This window comes from Gymnoscopelus microlampas (genome assembly GCF_963454915.1).
Source record: "Gymnoscopelus microlampas genome assembly, chromosome: 21".
NCBI lineage: Eukaryota > Metazoa > Chordata > Actinopteri > Myctophiformes > Myctophidae > Gymnoscopelus > Gymnoscopelus microlampas.
The window spans coordinates 15202929-15219495 of record NC_139958.1 but is presented as its reverse complement, the minus strand read 5'-3'; the positions used below and the strand labels follow the sequence as shown (position 1 = coordinate 15219495).

General features: G+C 41.0%; 1 protein-coding gene across 2 annotated transcripts in view; it reads left to right on the top strand.

The window, feature by feature from the left end:
• Nucleotides 1–16567, top strand: part of arhgap24 (Rho GTPase activating protein 24) — a 94833-nt gene that overhangs the window by 29767 nt on the left and 48499 nt on the right. For both annotated transcript variants that reach the window (XM_084046724.1, XM_084046723.1), the window contains exon 3: nucleotides 365–452. In XM_084046724.1, coding sequence (XP_083902850.1) covers nucleotides 365–452 — 88 coding nt within the window. The remainder of the gene's footprint in view (nucleotides 1–364; nucleotides 453–16567) is intronic.

Sequence of the window (16567 nt, the reverse complement as noted above, 5' to 3'; positions counted from 1 at the left end):
ATGGTATAATGTACTGTAGTATGGTTGACAAGTTACTTTAAAACTTGGTGTAGGCAACCTTTATTTGTGGTGGTGAAATCAAATTTATTTCAAAACCATCAAAGGTGACAGGAATGTGTATTTCAGTTCAAAGCAATGTTAATCTAATAATGAATAATTAGGTCATAATTGCAATCGTAATCGTCGGATGTTTGCAGCCACATTATTTTGATGCATTTATGATATGAAAATAGTTAATATAAACCTCAAAGGAGTGTTGAATATGTTCTCGCTTATGAGTGTTTTGTTGAAATAGGTGTCTGGGAGGCCTCCTGGTGATTTCTCTGTATGCTTAATCTTTTTTTTATTGTTTTGTTTTCTCCAGGGAACTATTCTCTTACCTGGAAACAAAGTTACAGAACATTCAACCACTGGGGATGAAGGTGGAAAGTTTCTCTTTGAGGTCATTCCAGGTAAGAAATATTAACACGCGCGCGCGCACACACACACACACACACACGCACACACACACACACACACACACACACACACACACACACACACACACACACGCACACGCACACACGCGCACACACACACATATACACACAACAACACTAAAACCTACACAACCCTCTCCTGTCTGTACAAATATAGGCTGTCCGGAAGGGTGGGGTGTGGTGGGAGTGTGGGGGGGCTTTTCCCAAGCAGAGCAATTCAGAGAATGTGAGTGTGTGTGGAATGAACACACAGACACACAGCTGTACATGAGAGTTGGGCCAAGGACCAATCGATCCACGTGAAACCTTAGAGAGAGGCAGCGGATGTGAGCATTGACCCCTAAACCCTCTATTTTTACAGTACCTTTCTTCATTTTATCTGCTGTGTTAAACCCAACGGTTCCTCTCAAGAGAAACGTAACCACTTAGACCATCTATACTTAGTCAACGCAACCTGAGTTGGCTCGGTGCTTGGTCAGCTCTTGTTTCCCTCTACACCGAATCTCTTCGTCGAAAATAGCCAATTCTACAAGCTTATTGAGACATATCGTGAGAACATATCGTGGCTCATTCAGAGTAGATTGGCTGTTCCTCCCAGAATAGGGATGCTAAGGTTCAAGTGGTTAAATGATGCCTCAAGACATTCTCTCATATCATCCCTCTCGCTCTGTGATACTGCCTGTGATACTGCCTGATTTAGGTTCTTGCGGTATTTACTATTTATCAATAAAGCATCTCCACATGACTGCCCACTGCGGCGTAAAGTCCTGCTTAAACCTTGTGATGTTTGGCTAGAATCATCAGGCCTTTGCTGCTCGGTTACAGGAATGTTTACTTTGTGGTGTCCATACCTTTGGTGGTTGTCTAATCATTTACACCACTCGATGTTTGAGTGTTCCTTGTTTTCATGGTAACGTTACACTCTAAAATTGTTGTTTGGGTTCTGTGGAATCATGTCAATAATTATGAAATAATTCAATCTATCAGCAATACTTATTTCATCATTGTCAACGTGTGTGTGTGTGTGTGTGTGTGTGTGTGTGTGTGTGTGTGTGTGTGTGTGTGTGTGTGTGTGTGTGTGTGTGTGTGTGTGTGTGTGTGTGTGTGTGTGTGTGTGTGTGTGTGTGTGTGTGTGTGTGTGTGTGTGTGTGTGTGCGTGCGTGCGTGCGTGCGTGCGTGCGTGCGTGCGTGCGTGCGTGCGTGCGCGTGCGTGCGCTATGCATTTCTACATTCTGTAAGGGCAGCTATACACTACTGCATCTATACTAGCAGAATACAGAATACAGTAATTCTTCCCATTGTTCCTCAGAACAAAGTTACATACAGTACAGAAAAAAGCTCGGTACACCATTATTCCATATGTCTGTGGTTTTTGGACACAATGCCACACTTTGATGTACTGGCAATGGACTGGAGCAAATTGTGTTTATTTCAGTGTAAAGCAACAGGCATTATGAGAGGCTTCTTCAAATAAATTGAAGTCACGATGACAACTCTGTCATCAAGACTAAAAGCCCCTCAAGCAGTGCTGCTCCTTAAAGCCAACTGGAAATCGGCCAGGTAGCATTTTGTGATTTGTCTTAGGAAGGCTGCTGCAGTATTTTCAAAAAGTCTTAGTCTCAGTCTAAGGCTGTAAATAAAGACGTCAATGTAAAAGTGAAGTGAAACAATATTCTCTTGACTCACACCTAAAATAGCTGCAGTTGCTGTAATCATCAACCATCATTTCCGTTTCATTACCATCTGAACATTTTTCGGTTCCTCTTTCTGGTAGTGAAAATAACAGGTTTTTAGAAAATATTGACTCATTTAGTTTTTCCACAATGTTGGACAATAACAAGTAACATTTTTTGTATCTACTATCTAGTCTATTTTTGGAGACTTCATTTCTAGGAAGAGTAAAAGTACTGTAGTAGTTCTGGGAGGGAAAGCAGAAACTCGCTGCCCAGCTTGATTCCACAATGATGGAAATCAATAATGTCTTCATAGTACAAGAAGAAAACACAGTGAAAAGCAACGCTTTGATAGCCTGGTTCCATACCATAGACCCCGCCCACTCTCTGAGTGGACTGCCTCTTGGTCTGGAGTTGTAAATGTGAACCTAAGACTTCTCCGGTACAAAATGTATTGTCCAATGAGAGGCGGAGGTGGGCGTGGGGATCCCTTAGGATTGGTTTAGGGAATTTCTAATCCCCTCCCCCTTGTAATCCTCAACACTGGAGCCAATTTCAGACTGAAGCTCCACGCAGCTTCAGTCTGATAATCAGGCTAACGCTTAGAGGCACGTTGGCTGTTTTTTGTGTGAATCATTTGCTGAAGAAGTACAGTATTTGTAATTTCTCAAATATATTTTGATGTATTTGCCAGTGGTGGAAAGTAACTAAGTGCATTTACTTTTGAGGTATTTGTACTTTACTTGAGTATTTCCAATTGCCAATACTTTTACTTCTACTCCACTACATCTTGGATCCAAATATTGTACTTTTACTCCACTACATTTATTTGAAAACGTTAGTTACTAGTTACATTGTCCTAGCTACTAGTTACTTTATAGATTTTTATTATTATTACAAAACATACATTAACCACTTCAGCCCTTTATATATTTCGACCATTTGAAAACAGCCGATCTACAAGCTCACAATGTGTCGCAATGCGACACATTGTGAAATGGGACATTCTGCATAATGAGTACTTTCTACTTTTGGCACTTTAAGTACCAATACTTTTGTACTTTTACTCAAGTAAATTTTGAATTACAGACTTTTACTTGTAACAGAGTATTTCTATATTGCAGTATTGATACTTTTACTTAAGTAAAAAACACTGGTATATGCCATGTATAAGGTTTTCTGCCATCTCTAAAACCCCTGTTTTAATTAAATAATGATCTGTAACAACACTGGATAAATAACATGACACTTTTGTCATCCCATATAATGCTTCTATGGGTTTGTTTGCAGAACAGGTAGCTTGTAGTTAACTTTGAATTCCACTTGTTCCCTGCTGGGTTACAATAACGAACAAAGTTTGTACCACAGCACCATCTGTCATTGTCGCCCTGTGTTATTCTCTCCTGTGAAAGGGGCCTCTGTGCTCATTACAATCTACAAGGAGGTGCAGTTCATATTCAGGTTTAATTAGTGGCAAACAAAGCATAGTCACAGAGGGAAGCATTGGATGAGCTCATAAATATCATGAACTATCATTTCACAACTAATAAACTGAACTATTACCCCAAAATATCCATGGGAACTTTCCTCCTACTGCACTGCAGACCCTCTTCTGTACAAAATGTACAGCAGCAGCCGTTATTTGACTAAAATGACACCATAAGATGGGGGATGTCCATCATTTCATTGCCACACATTTTTTTAACACTGAGGATTTTACTTTTTGCACCACATCATTCTTGGCTTTCGTCTCTTTATTGTCTAACTTTTGAAGGCTACATAGTAAAATCCTGAGTGTTAGTTTAACTTGAGAGTGTACAAAGGTAAATAATGTTTTTGTAAATTAGCGCTGAGGATCTTATTGTGTAACAAAAAAATAGCTATACACTAGCTGATACATCTAATTAGATAACTTTTGCATTTTGATGAAGAAAATATAAAAATGCCTCAGTGATGGAGTAGAGGGAGGATTTGTTGCTTTTGTAACATTTCAGTTCTGCTTTTTTTAAGCAGTTGCGTGCTGCTGTTTTGGACATTGTGAAATAATAATATTGGCAGAGTTATGAACTGAGACTAGTGTTACTAGATGGCCCATTGTTTCGAAGAATGATACTAACCCTAACCTCACACTAAACATTTTTAGAGACTATTGGGACCTCGGAGAAAATGGGCCGTCACACTAATGGGCAGCCCCCAACCAGACAGACAGTGTTGCCGGGATTACAAGTAAAACACTGGAATAGACTAGAGGACAGTCATTGCAAAGATTTTTTTATGTCAAAATGAAGTGTCCATTGTAAAGATACAGGACCCCTAATAGACCTTTTTTCATGGCAGCGACCCATATTGACATGAAATACTACGGTAAACACAGGTGTTACCAATGTTACTAACTAAGGCTCTGTTCCATTTAGTGTAGTAAGAGTCTTTCCATGAGCCAAAGTGCACAATAGCAGCACTCTGACTCCTCTGACCTGAATGGAACACAACCTTGGCCACATCAGCTAGCTCTGACTGGGGGGTCCCGAGGTGTTCCCAGGCCAGCGTACAGAGATATAATCGCTCCACCTGGTCCTGGGTCTATCCTGTGGCCTCTTCCCAGCCGGGCATGTCTGGAAAACCTCCCTGGGGACGCAACCAGAATGGTCCGAGCCGGCTTCGGTGTTGCCTGTGAGTGAAACAAGCGACCAGGTCTATGAAAGCAAGCCCAAATAAGCAACTACACTTCAGAAACAAGCCCAAACAAAAGCAACCAGCAACTATGAATATTTAAAAGCGACTTTACAGGAAAATGTAAAAACGCTGATAATAAGCAGACCTGGCAACACTAACAGGCCAGCCTGCCAGTGTTAAAGCATTTGCACAACAATGTGCGCTGCGGCCGACAGTTTGTGCTGAACTAAATGCCAACTTTTCCAACAGATTACCAGTCTGTTGCAGTGTGTTGTAGTCTGAAGTAGTCTGTTTGGTGGAGAGTAACCTTTATACCCATTGAGACCTGAAGCTGATTCTACATGTCTCCTAAATCTCAACAGTTTTCTGAAAATGTATGTTTCTATATCAGTGGTGCTCAGTCTTTTTCATGCCAAGAACCCCCAAAATTATATGTATTTGGCCGCGGACCCCCATCAAAATATGTTGTTCCAGGGACCCCCCAGAAGCAAAGATTTGAGTTAAAAATGTTCGCTTTAAAAATATATATATTCAAAGATTTTCACACATTTTCACGATTTTTCAAAAATAGCAGATCTACAAGCTCATAGCGCGGCACTCGGTGCCGCGCTATGAGCTTGTATATCTGCTATTTTTGAATAGCCCAAAGTGTAAAATAATGCTTTTTAGCTCAAATCTAAAAATGACACAGTTCCAGGTCTTAATGGGTTAAGGGAGATGCCACCCTCCTGAAAAAAAACATTTGAGTAGGAGTAAGATTGACCGGTAGATCGAGTGCCTTTTATCGTTATTGCTATACAAGTATGTTAGCCAACCGGTTGCCTAACATTTTTAATGACTACACCATTACCTCACTGGAACCAAAGACCTTTATGAGTTTTGGTGGTAAAAAGCCTGCATCCAGATAATACTTAAATTTCCATCAGGCAAAACCAAAAGCAGAGGATGTGAGCACAGCTGACACGGTTGGCTCAGTACCAACTAAGCAGTGTAGAGAAGGTATAAGGGGGGTGGCAGATCCTAAACGGCCTGTTCACCAGGTGAGGAATCAAATCATACAAGCAACCAGGCTAAGGGGACAGATAATCCTGCTGCATGGCAAGAAGCAGCTGGCTCAGCTGTTTATTAACCACATTATAGCAGTCTATATGTTTGACAGTGTAAAACGCTAAAGTGTGTGGTTTATGACTCATTCCTGGCATGCATGTTGCTACCGCTGACAAGACTGAGGTCATGTCTTCTGTATGTTTTTGGGGGATTTGGGGCTTAAGCAACTTTGAGGCACTTTGAGGCATTTTGACTACACTTTTCATGACTGCACCTCCCAGACTACACTTCCCATGACTACACTTTTCATGACTACACTTCCCATGGCTACTCTTCCCATGACTACACATTTGTTGTCCAGTAACAGTAGCCCCATGACTACTGCTGTTGCTTTGCATGACATAGCCGATGTCACGCTCACATGTGTGAGCGTGCAGCGCAACATATTATGAGCTTGCAGATCTGCTATTTTGGGGGGGGGGGGGGCACTTATGGTTTATTTTCATTCTAGCCAATCCAAATGATCAGAATCCCAATCACTTTTAATGGCCATATCATTTTCACATACACGGACTGACTTCATGTTCATTCACATGGACAAGAAATTACAAAGCTGTGAAAGCACCATACCGGCATCAATACATTGTCTATTCACAGCTTCGGCCATATATTCTACAAAATATAGACCATTTAGCTGATAACCACATGAACCCTAGCAAAGGCGAACATTCAGCGAAGATGTGAAAATAGCAGAGCTCACAACGGGTTGCGTTGGGACACGTAGATCGACATGTAGATTTTAACCGAAGACATTTTTATGTACAAAAAAAAGGAGGGGTAGCCCAGTATATAGGGTTTAAAGGTTAATGGCTTTACTTTTTTAGATTAAAACAATACTGAACATACCTGAATAATAGAGCCAATGTTATGGGATATTACATTTTCATTAGTCCTCAGGCTTAAGTCATCAGACTTCTTCTTGGCAAGTCTGATGTCTGATTCAAATGCAACTATAGTGTAACTTTGATGAAAAGTAACCACACAATGATACCAACACACACAATGAGTGTGTTGGATTACCTATCTCAAGCACGTTTCAAGTCCCTGCAAGTTGATTTTCATATCATACTGAAATGAATGAATCAAATGGCTTCCGAAAGCCAAACAAACCACATTATGACTTGGAAAATGGTTGGCAGTAATTTCAGGTATAGTGAGTCATAGACAATGGGCTTGTTATGGCCCCAGCTTAAAGGGGAAAACGAGGCACAACGAGTGAATGGTTCTTCCCTCTTCCCAGCTCCCAAAAACCACCAACAACCAAGATAACCAAGACCAGCCTTAAGTGGATAATTACATCAAGAGTTGTTAAAAATACATCCCCAGCAAAACCATTGTTTTCCTATGGTTGCTGCACGCTGCTCTCTTGTGCATTTTTTGTACTGGTTTTTAGACACTCAAAAGTTTAAATATTCTCAACATTTCAGCACAAGGCGTAGAATTATACTGCTGTACTGCTGCTTCCTGTTTTGATACTTGTAAATGTGGTAGGAACGGTGGGACAATGGTAAATGCAGACAAAAGATGGTCATTTTCATCAATATTTTGGTTGTTTGGTCCGCAAACTGTTTTTCTAAGTTATCTTTCTTCACCATCACTGTGCAGTTCTTGCTGATGAGACAAATACTTAGAATACTGATGACATCTCTGCAGTTCCATGTACAGTGTGGTACACACAAACACATGGCTGAGATTTTAGTTCCTTATTTCATTTTCTCAGTTCTCTGTCTGCTGGAAAGGTCTAGTCAAATGATTTATGGTTTGTCAGCAAGTGTCTTTCCAAGTTTCCTTTCTTCACCATCACTGCATAGTTGTTGCAATCCATTCTCCCATCAAACATCATTTGTTGTATACTATGTCTTTTGTCTCATGACGTCTGTTCCCAAACTCATTCTACTGATGTCTTGGCTCATTAGTTGTGGTTGAAAAATAGTAGTAGATTAATAAACAGGTAACACACCTGTAACAGTGATTTGCTGCCAGGGTCAATCCTGAGTTAATTCACAGCACACTACCCCACTCTTTTCTTGGGGTTCACATTCAAACCAGCAAACCTGAGCATGGTTGGACAGTGGACAATATGAATGTCTTTATGTCTGGGTTTTGAAATTGCTCCACAATGGACAAGCTAGACTTGTTTTCTGTTTGTCAAGGTACTGTAGTTTCAACAGTTTAAGGTGAACAAGTATTCAATGTTGATGAGAAAGTCTTCGACCCTGCGTAGGGGGTGTGATGTACAGGTACGCCAGTGGAACAATGAAAACATTAAGGCAGCTATTAGAATAAAATAGAATAGACTTTATTTGCCATTTGCACGAGTGCATAGGACATTTTGGAGCTCAGCTCCCTGGGTAAGCATTAAAAAAACATACAGCAAACATGACTTCTAGCTGTCTGTCTGTCTTGTCTTGTCTTGCATCCTTACTTGATGCAATCATGTATGGGTACCAATACGACAAATCTCCTGGAACATATTAATGAGCATGTCATCCCGACACTTTACAAGTCACCAAAATCATTCAAACAAATTATTTTAACATATTTAGGATAGATATGTACACATTATAATCAAAATACAAAATGTGCCACGGACACGTTTGTCTGTGTACGGACATGTTGATGACCCATGGACAAAAGTTTGATAAATGTTTTCCCTGTGATTCATTTGATGCCTGATCCACAGGCACACCACGTTTTTTAGCCAAGGTGTTTTTGAATCATCTGCGCCTGTAGTGATACGTCCTGCTGTGATCACTCCGTAAGAAGTGTTTATTTAACATATATGACCCAAAGGGTGGGCTCACAGTAAAATAATAAACTAAACATGAACCACCTACCATGACATAAGCATTAAGCTAAATGAAATAAACAAAAGACCAACACAAACCTCACTACAGACATACAAACAGGAAGAAAAGGTGATCAAACACAAACGCCACCCACCCTTACCAAACCCAGCTGTTAAATCAATGAGTAATTCCAACAACACATAAAAAAAAATAGAGCGACGTGGTCACTGGCATTCTGGCTGGAAGCTGGGGAAAGCCAGCCTTTTAAAATCCCCGCTGGAAGGGCTGGAAGCCTGGAACCAATCAGCTCTCTGGAACAACCTGCACAATCAGCCACTTTTATGGCGCAGAACAAGTTCTAAATGCCTAGAGTCAGTGTGCTATACAACAATGTGTTGCAATACTTTTCAAATGTAACTTATGCACATGAATATTCGATATAACTGTGTACAATACTGATTCAACACATCATACGTGTGTGAGTGAGTGCGTGCGTGCGTGTGTGAGTGCGTGCGTGAGTGCGTGCGTGAGTGCGTGTGTGCTTTGCGTGTGAGTGTTCATTACACATAATTAGTTCATGTGGAACTTCTCAGCATATTTGTAGGTACTTTGTTTTAAGCTGCAAGGCAGTCAGGTGTGACCCTGGTGTGTCTGACTGCAACCACACAGGGGAATAAAAAAAGCAGCTGTCACTTCTGCGGACAGTATAGTCTAGTAGTGGTAATGTGTTTAGTAAGACAAACACATACTTGGACAGAATTGGACTTGTTATACGCATTATGTTTGAGTTATGTTTTAATTATCTGCACAAAGGCATAATACAGCAAAGCACACATAAGGCACATGCTCAGATGTCACAAAACGTTTAAAGAAGTTTGACAAACACATAAAAGAGCAGTGAGGGTGTTTCTTTCCAACCTATAAAATACTGTGGGCATGTTCTGGCTGTGTCTCAAACCAGAGAGCAGATGCCATTAAATGAACTCATGCAGACCCAAAATGTGTTTGAAAATGTGATCACCAAGCATGTTCACAACAAGGGTCCCTTGTGCATCACTAAAACATCTCAGGGTACAAGGGACTATATACTGTTGTAGACGGAAAGTTTTAGCATTCTCAAGTATTTTTTGCCTGCCAAAAAGCGAAACCGGCTCCTACATTCTGTATCCTCCTTGTCCCCCTCTGTGTCGAGGGAAAACAAGGGGACAACTTATGTGGCAGCTAATAAAGAAGTCTAAGAGAAGTAGAGAGTGAATGAAAGGGGAAAAACTCCACAAATAAATTCCACTCGTCTAAATGTGGCCCTGCAGCAGTTAGAACACAACAGATACTGGTTAGAACCAGGGCCAGGGCCATCTGGGCCCGCTTGGGCAGAGAGAGAGAGAGAGAGAGAGAGAGAGAGAGAGAGAGAGAGACACAGAGAGAGACAGGGTGTTAGATCTGATCAGTACAGAGTTGTCCATTGTCTTGTAAAGGGTGATGATGGGGGCTGGACAGGCGCCAGGTGTCTGTTGACTGCCAGGGGAACTGAATAGGAACACCAAGACGACCGCTGCAGTGGGATGGAAGACTTTCTGCTGTTCAGCAACGACGAGACAACTCTAGCTCACAGTTTAGCTCAGTGATTCCCAACCTTTTTAATTTCAAGGAACGCCAGTTTGACATGCCTTAGGCCATGGACCCCCATTTGATATGATTATTTATCAGGGGTGTGCCGATATATCGTCCCGCGATTTATCGCAATATTATAACGTGACGATGTGTATCGTCGTGACGTCATACTGTATCATAATATGTTTTATTATTTTTTGTTTTGTTTTGGGCTAGTGAAAGCTTACCATAATCACAGTAATCCTTAATCATATTCCATCATATTCAAGGGCTTAAGGAGCGAAATGAGACAGACTCCATGTATTGTATTTCTTTTTGTGTGTAAAACACTTTTTTTGTGTTTTATAAATAAAGCACTTTTAAACTGACCAATGGCCAATGTTGATGATAATTGAAAAATAAAGAAATATATATACATCGTATCGTATTGATATCGTGAACCCAATATCGTTTATCGTATCGTGAAATTAGTGTATTGTCACACCCCTATTATTAGCAGCTTGCTTTAGCAAAGCTGCTTCATAAACGGGCCGCGATAAAGGGGCAGAGAATTCATATTTCATATTTATACCCCTACCCAGGAAAGGGGGCGTGGCTGTGGAAAGGGTGCGTGCCTGTAAAAAAAGGATCTTACCGTTGCTCTGACTGTGGGCGTCAGGTTACAGAGTGTGGCAGTTTGATTGACGGCCTCTATTTGCAGGGTGCCGCCCCCTCTCAGCTCACAGGCAGGGGACACAGAGGAGGAGAATACTTTAAATCATAACAAATTATAGAGTGCACCAAAAAAATGACAATTTGCATTTTTTTGTCTGCTAAGGGTTAGATAAAAACTCGATTAGGTTTTGGGGCATTTTTCCCCCAAAGTTCTATTTTCTCCTCTAATAAAGGAAATAGCTATAGATTGAGTCTACTGTCTGCAGCAGCAGCAGTCAGTCAAGCCAGATAAAAATAATAATAATAGAATGCACATTTAACAGTACTTTTTGCCCTAAATCCCTCAAAATGAGATTATTGTGGTTAGTTTAGCTTGCATGCTGCTATAAATGATGACTGTGTCTGATGACTTGTTTATCTCTGGGACCCCAATCTACACTGTAAAATCATCTGTGTTTATTTAACTCTGAGGCCCGTAAGGGTCCATTTGGATTCCTAACTATCAATCATTTAGCTGGGGACCCCCTGGAACCCCCTCAACAAGGACCCCAGGGGTCCCCAGACCACACTGAGAACAAGTGGTTTAGCAGACAATAGTAATAACATCGTATTACAGATCACAAGGTCTATTCAGTGTGTGAAACTGAAGTTTGACTGTCAGGGATTGTGTGAAACAATTACAAACGCTCTGCATCTGTCAGTTGGCACACCTGTCAAGTACATCTAGAACTGCAAGAAGTGTTGTCTAGAAACATTTTCCCATCTCTTTCTTTTCATACACAGAAGCTGATGCTTCAAGTGCTGTTTAGACTAGAGTGGATATCTTCTCTGTATCCCACATAAATTAGCCACAGCTGGTTAAATCAGAAGGTCAGACATTTGACCTTCAGCTCTCCCACCTGTGTCAAAGTGTCCCTGAGCAAGACGATATCCAGTGAACCAACATGTACCATAGCGGCACCCTGACTCTGTTAGACCTTAATGGAACACAGCCTCAAAGGAGGAGTTCACTCAAAAAATGACTTATTTTCTATCAATTGCACACCCTATGAAGCCTTGAATCCATGGATTCTTTTTTGTTTTTGTCGCATTCCTAAGCTAATAATTTGATTCCCGTCTCCTACCGGCTAATGTAGGAGACACAAAGTAGATTATTTGTGTAGGAGACACAAAGTAGATTATTTGTGTCTCCTACCGGAAATACACACGGTCATCAAATTATTGTCATAGGAATGCCACAAAAACAAAAATAAATCCATGAAATCAAGGCTTCATGGGGTGTGTAATTGATAGAAAATAAGTATTTTTTTGGGTGAACTCCTCCTTTAAGTACTAGCTTTTGGCATGTTACATGTTACATCTCACTTCATGTATTTGTGGATATTTTTCAGGATTACCGTGGAGTTTTTGTTTTGTTTTTGTTTTCCCTCCATGTAGTGATGTTGAATCACCTCAGGTATGCCAGGTATGGTGTGCAAAGACGGTTACCTGTCATGACAGGTAGATGGGCTGAGGGGTTTAGTTGATTACATCGGTTACACAGGCTGCCTGCCTTTGCCAAATTATAAATTATGATCGTTTGGCAAAAAAAAAGGACATAGTGGCCCGGGGCGCTGGCCTAGCGGTCCGGGGCACCTAGGCTCTTAATTAGCCTGACAGCGCGTCGCGGATTCGAGTCCCGTTCCCGACGACATTTGCCGCGTGTCTCTCTCCCTCTTTCCTGTCCATCTTTACTTACAAACTATCAATAAAGACAGAAAGACAAAAACAAATCTTGAAAAAAAGGACATTGTGATTTTATAAGCCTCTGCAATATTGGAATGGATGGTGTATGTGAGGAGATCAATAATATAGTATGGCTACAGAAATAACCTATGTCTGTATTTCTGCACAAAACATTAATGTCGACATTTCTCGGAGAAATTCATAGACAGGTTTTTTTTTCCTTTAATACTGAGCATTGCCTCTCCCATGAGCATTCAGGACTACAAATAGTAATGGTCGAATAAACTCCAGTAGCCAGAGATCAGAGAGCTGACCTCCTGCTCCATCTGAGAATAATCATCTGATTCCTATAAAACTGCTACAGTATGTAGAAGCAAATAAGAGAGAGAAGTCCCCTGCTGCGCTGGAGACGGAGAAACCATATGCCTCTCTGTCCCCAATGTGTCCCCAAGGTCTCTTGAACACAGACTGGAGGACTCACCATGCTTTACTCCATGCCTCGGGCTGCGTTTTTACAATCTCTCTCTCTCTCTCTCTTTATCTTGTTCTTTCTCTCATGCTTGCTCTCTCTGTTGCACGCTTTCTTCTTCCTTCCTCTCTTCTCATTTTTGTTTTCTCCCTCCCATTTTCTGTGTGTGTGTGTGTGTGTGTGTCTCTCTCTATCTCTCTCTCTCGCTCTCTCTCCCTATCTCTATCTCTCTCTGCCTCTCTCTCTCTGCCTCATCTCTCCCTCTCTCTGCCTCTTCTCTCTCTCCCTGTATCTCTTACTTTATCATATTTCTTTCTATTATTTGTGAGAGGCCCACAATGGAAATATGTCCTGGACATATTTACTTGACATAATTTACTTCTGCTGCTTGTGTTATATGTTTGATATGTTGTTTTTAATGCATTTCAAATAAATAAAACTAAACAAAACTCTACCAAGTTTTCTCCCCCCCCCCCCCCCCCCCTCTCTCTCATTCTCTCTGCCACTATACTATTGATGTATATACATCATCATCATCATTCCCACTTCTCTACACGATACAGGGGCTTTGGGACGTATAGGTAGACGGTGCAGCTATTTACTGGTCATACCATCATGCTGCTGAGTTATAGGAATGTTTCCATGGTCACCCCTGGAGGCACACATCCCATAATTCATAGAGGACCTTGGGATCATGTTGCACTGAGCAGGTGGCTGGCCCCAGGCATAAATACTGTTTACAAGGCAAAACCAACAAATGCACAATGTGTGGTTGTGTTCCCCCTCTGTTGATGTGATTGAATTATGTTTTTCCTCCAGCATCTCATATGAGGCTTTCTGGGAATGTTGTTATTTTCTGAGTCGGTCCGCAGAGTGGTGTTGTGAATAACTTGAAGGAAATAGCTTCACCAGTGATTTGGCTGTTCATTGCATTGTGTGCAACGAAGGCCAGTGCCCTGTTTGAAATAAAGGCAACAGTGCCCTCGTGTGTTTTTATACATTATTACAGCGATTTAGAATTATACTGACTGCTAAATACTTTGTTGGGGAATGTTTTATCTGAAGACGTGTTGAATACATTAATCCTTGTATTCAATGTGTTGTTGTTGTTAATGTGGTGGATAATGTGAGACATGCTATATGGCATTGAGTGATTGAAAAGACATACAAGTTGCAGTTGGATAAAATGCACTCAATACTCATCTGTTATCCTATTTTTGGTTGATTTTGCCAAAAAAAAGAAGAAGAAGAAAAAAAAGAAGTGATGTAGCTTAATGTATTCTTCTTGAAAGCTACAATTCTAAAAGTAGTGATGCTGCCCACAAGCTACTGCGAAATGTTTCAAAGCTGGTAGCTTATAGCCTGCTTATATCTAAGCTAGCCTACTGCCCAACACTGCAAATAGTGTAACAGTGTTTATGGGTCATCTAGGCTGTTTGGGTACCACAGCTGGTCTCATAACATTCCACTGAAAATGAATCGCTGCTTGATCTGCATTTCTAGTTATATCATAGCAGCCCACCCCACCCCCACCCCCACTCGCCACAGCTATATTGACTAGGTGCTGAATTCTGCACTCAACGCACATTGATGGAACAGATTGAGATTTCGATATAATGCAGTGCTTTTAGGTATGGATCTTGTCCACTTAGGCTACTGTATGGTTAAAGGCAATCTCTGTGGTAGTCACTACCAGTGATGTCATTGACTAATTTACTTCTGCTGCTTAAATAATAAGCAGCCTGTCAGGACAGGAGCAGTAGTTTTCATTTTGCACAACCATTACAATATGGTTCAGAGATTTGGAAGTTAGAGTTTGAAAAAATAAACATCTCTGTCAAAAATTACACATACTAATGTAAAAGTGTTGTATTAAGGACTGTAAAAGGAAGAAAGAATGACAAATCAGTCAGAAAGCGCACAACTAGGCTCACAACTAGGCCCGGACATAACACTCATGTGTTCCTCTCATCAAATATTAATAATAACCTACACAAGGTTGAGATGCATAGAACCATGATGCATGGTGTGCAGGTGCAGCGTACATTCATAATTAAGGTTCAAGTGAGCCAGCAGAGGACATAGCCCACATTGTTAGACCTTTTGCGTTCCCTTTTCATTTCACCTCACAAATAGCCAGTGTTGGGCAAGCTACTTAAATCACTTAAACCCCATACTTCATTGACTGGAGTTCCCCAGGGGTTTGTACTAGCCCCCCTCCTTTTTGCCCTCTACACCGAATCTCTTCGTGAAAATATTTCCCCTTAATGTTCTCCCCCACAAATAGGCGTGCTAGGGTTCATGCGGTTCAAAATGTAGCTGGCTAAGCTACTAGTTAGCTTACTTACTGTTCATAAATAGTAACTGCTGCAAGCTCTCTTTCGAAATAAGAAGCTAGCTACATTATACGTATCTTTGAAAAAAAAGAAGAAGAAATTACTAGTTACAGCTTGTTGAAGATACTTCGTACTTAATGCAGTGCGTCTGACAGACATTGAGTGATTGAATAAAACGTATGACATGATGGACAATTTAAGTGTACTCAAAACTCATCTGCTATTTTATGTTGAACTGAAAATGTAGTTACATTTGCTGCATGGTGAAAAAGATAGCAACTTCTTGAAAGCTATATAATTCCGAAAGTGATTGTGGCTACCCACAAGCTACAGTACTGCACTAGTTACATTTCCCAGTAGCCCACTGGGAAGTGTAACTAAGCTGCTGTCCAACACTGCAAATAGCGAAATGGTGTTTATGGGTCATCTAGGCTGTTTGGGTACCACAGCCGGTCTCATAACATATCCCACCGAAAATGAATCGCTGCTCGATCTGCATTTCTAGTTATATCATAGCAGCCCACCCCATCCCACCCCCACCCACAGCAGCTATAATAAATTGACTAGGTGCTGAATTCTGCACTCGCCCACATTGACAGAACAGATTGCGGTTTAAATATATGCAGTGCTTTTAGGTACAGTACATGCATCTTGTCCAATTACTGACTGTTTAATGGAGATCTCTGTGGCATATGCTGCCATGCCATATTTGAACTAATTTACTGCTTTAATACATATAAAGCCCTGTGCATTAAACATCTCATTAACATACTATAGGCTTGGTTGGCTATAGGTAATCCATGTCACACATACATTACACATGCCAATGTAAAAGCGCTCTATATGAAAGTGTTGTGTGTATAGCCTACGTACTGTCAAAAAAGAAAGAATCACTAATCATTCAGAAAGCGCACAACTACGTCAGAACATTCACTTTTGAAGTAAGTAAACCATGTGCCATAGGGCAGGAGCCTGTTTCCTGTTTCTGTGGCGTGAGGCAGCTTGATGTACAAGTACACCCCCTGGACATGATGCTAGTATTTCACAGGGA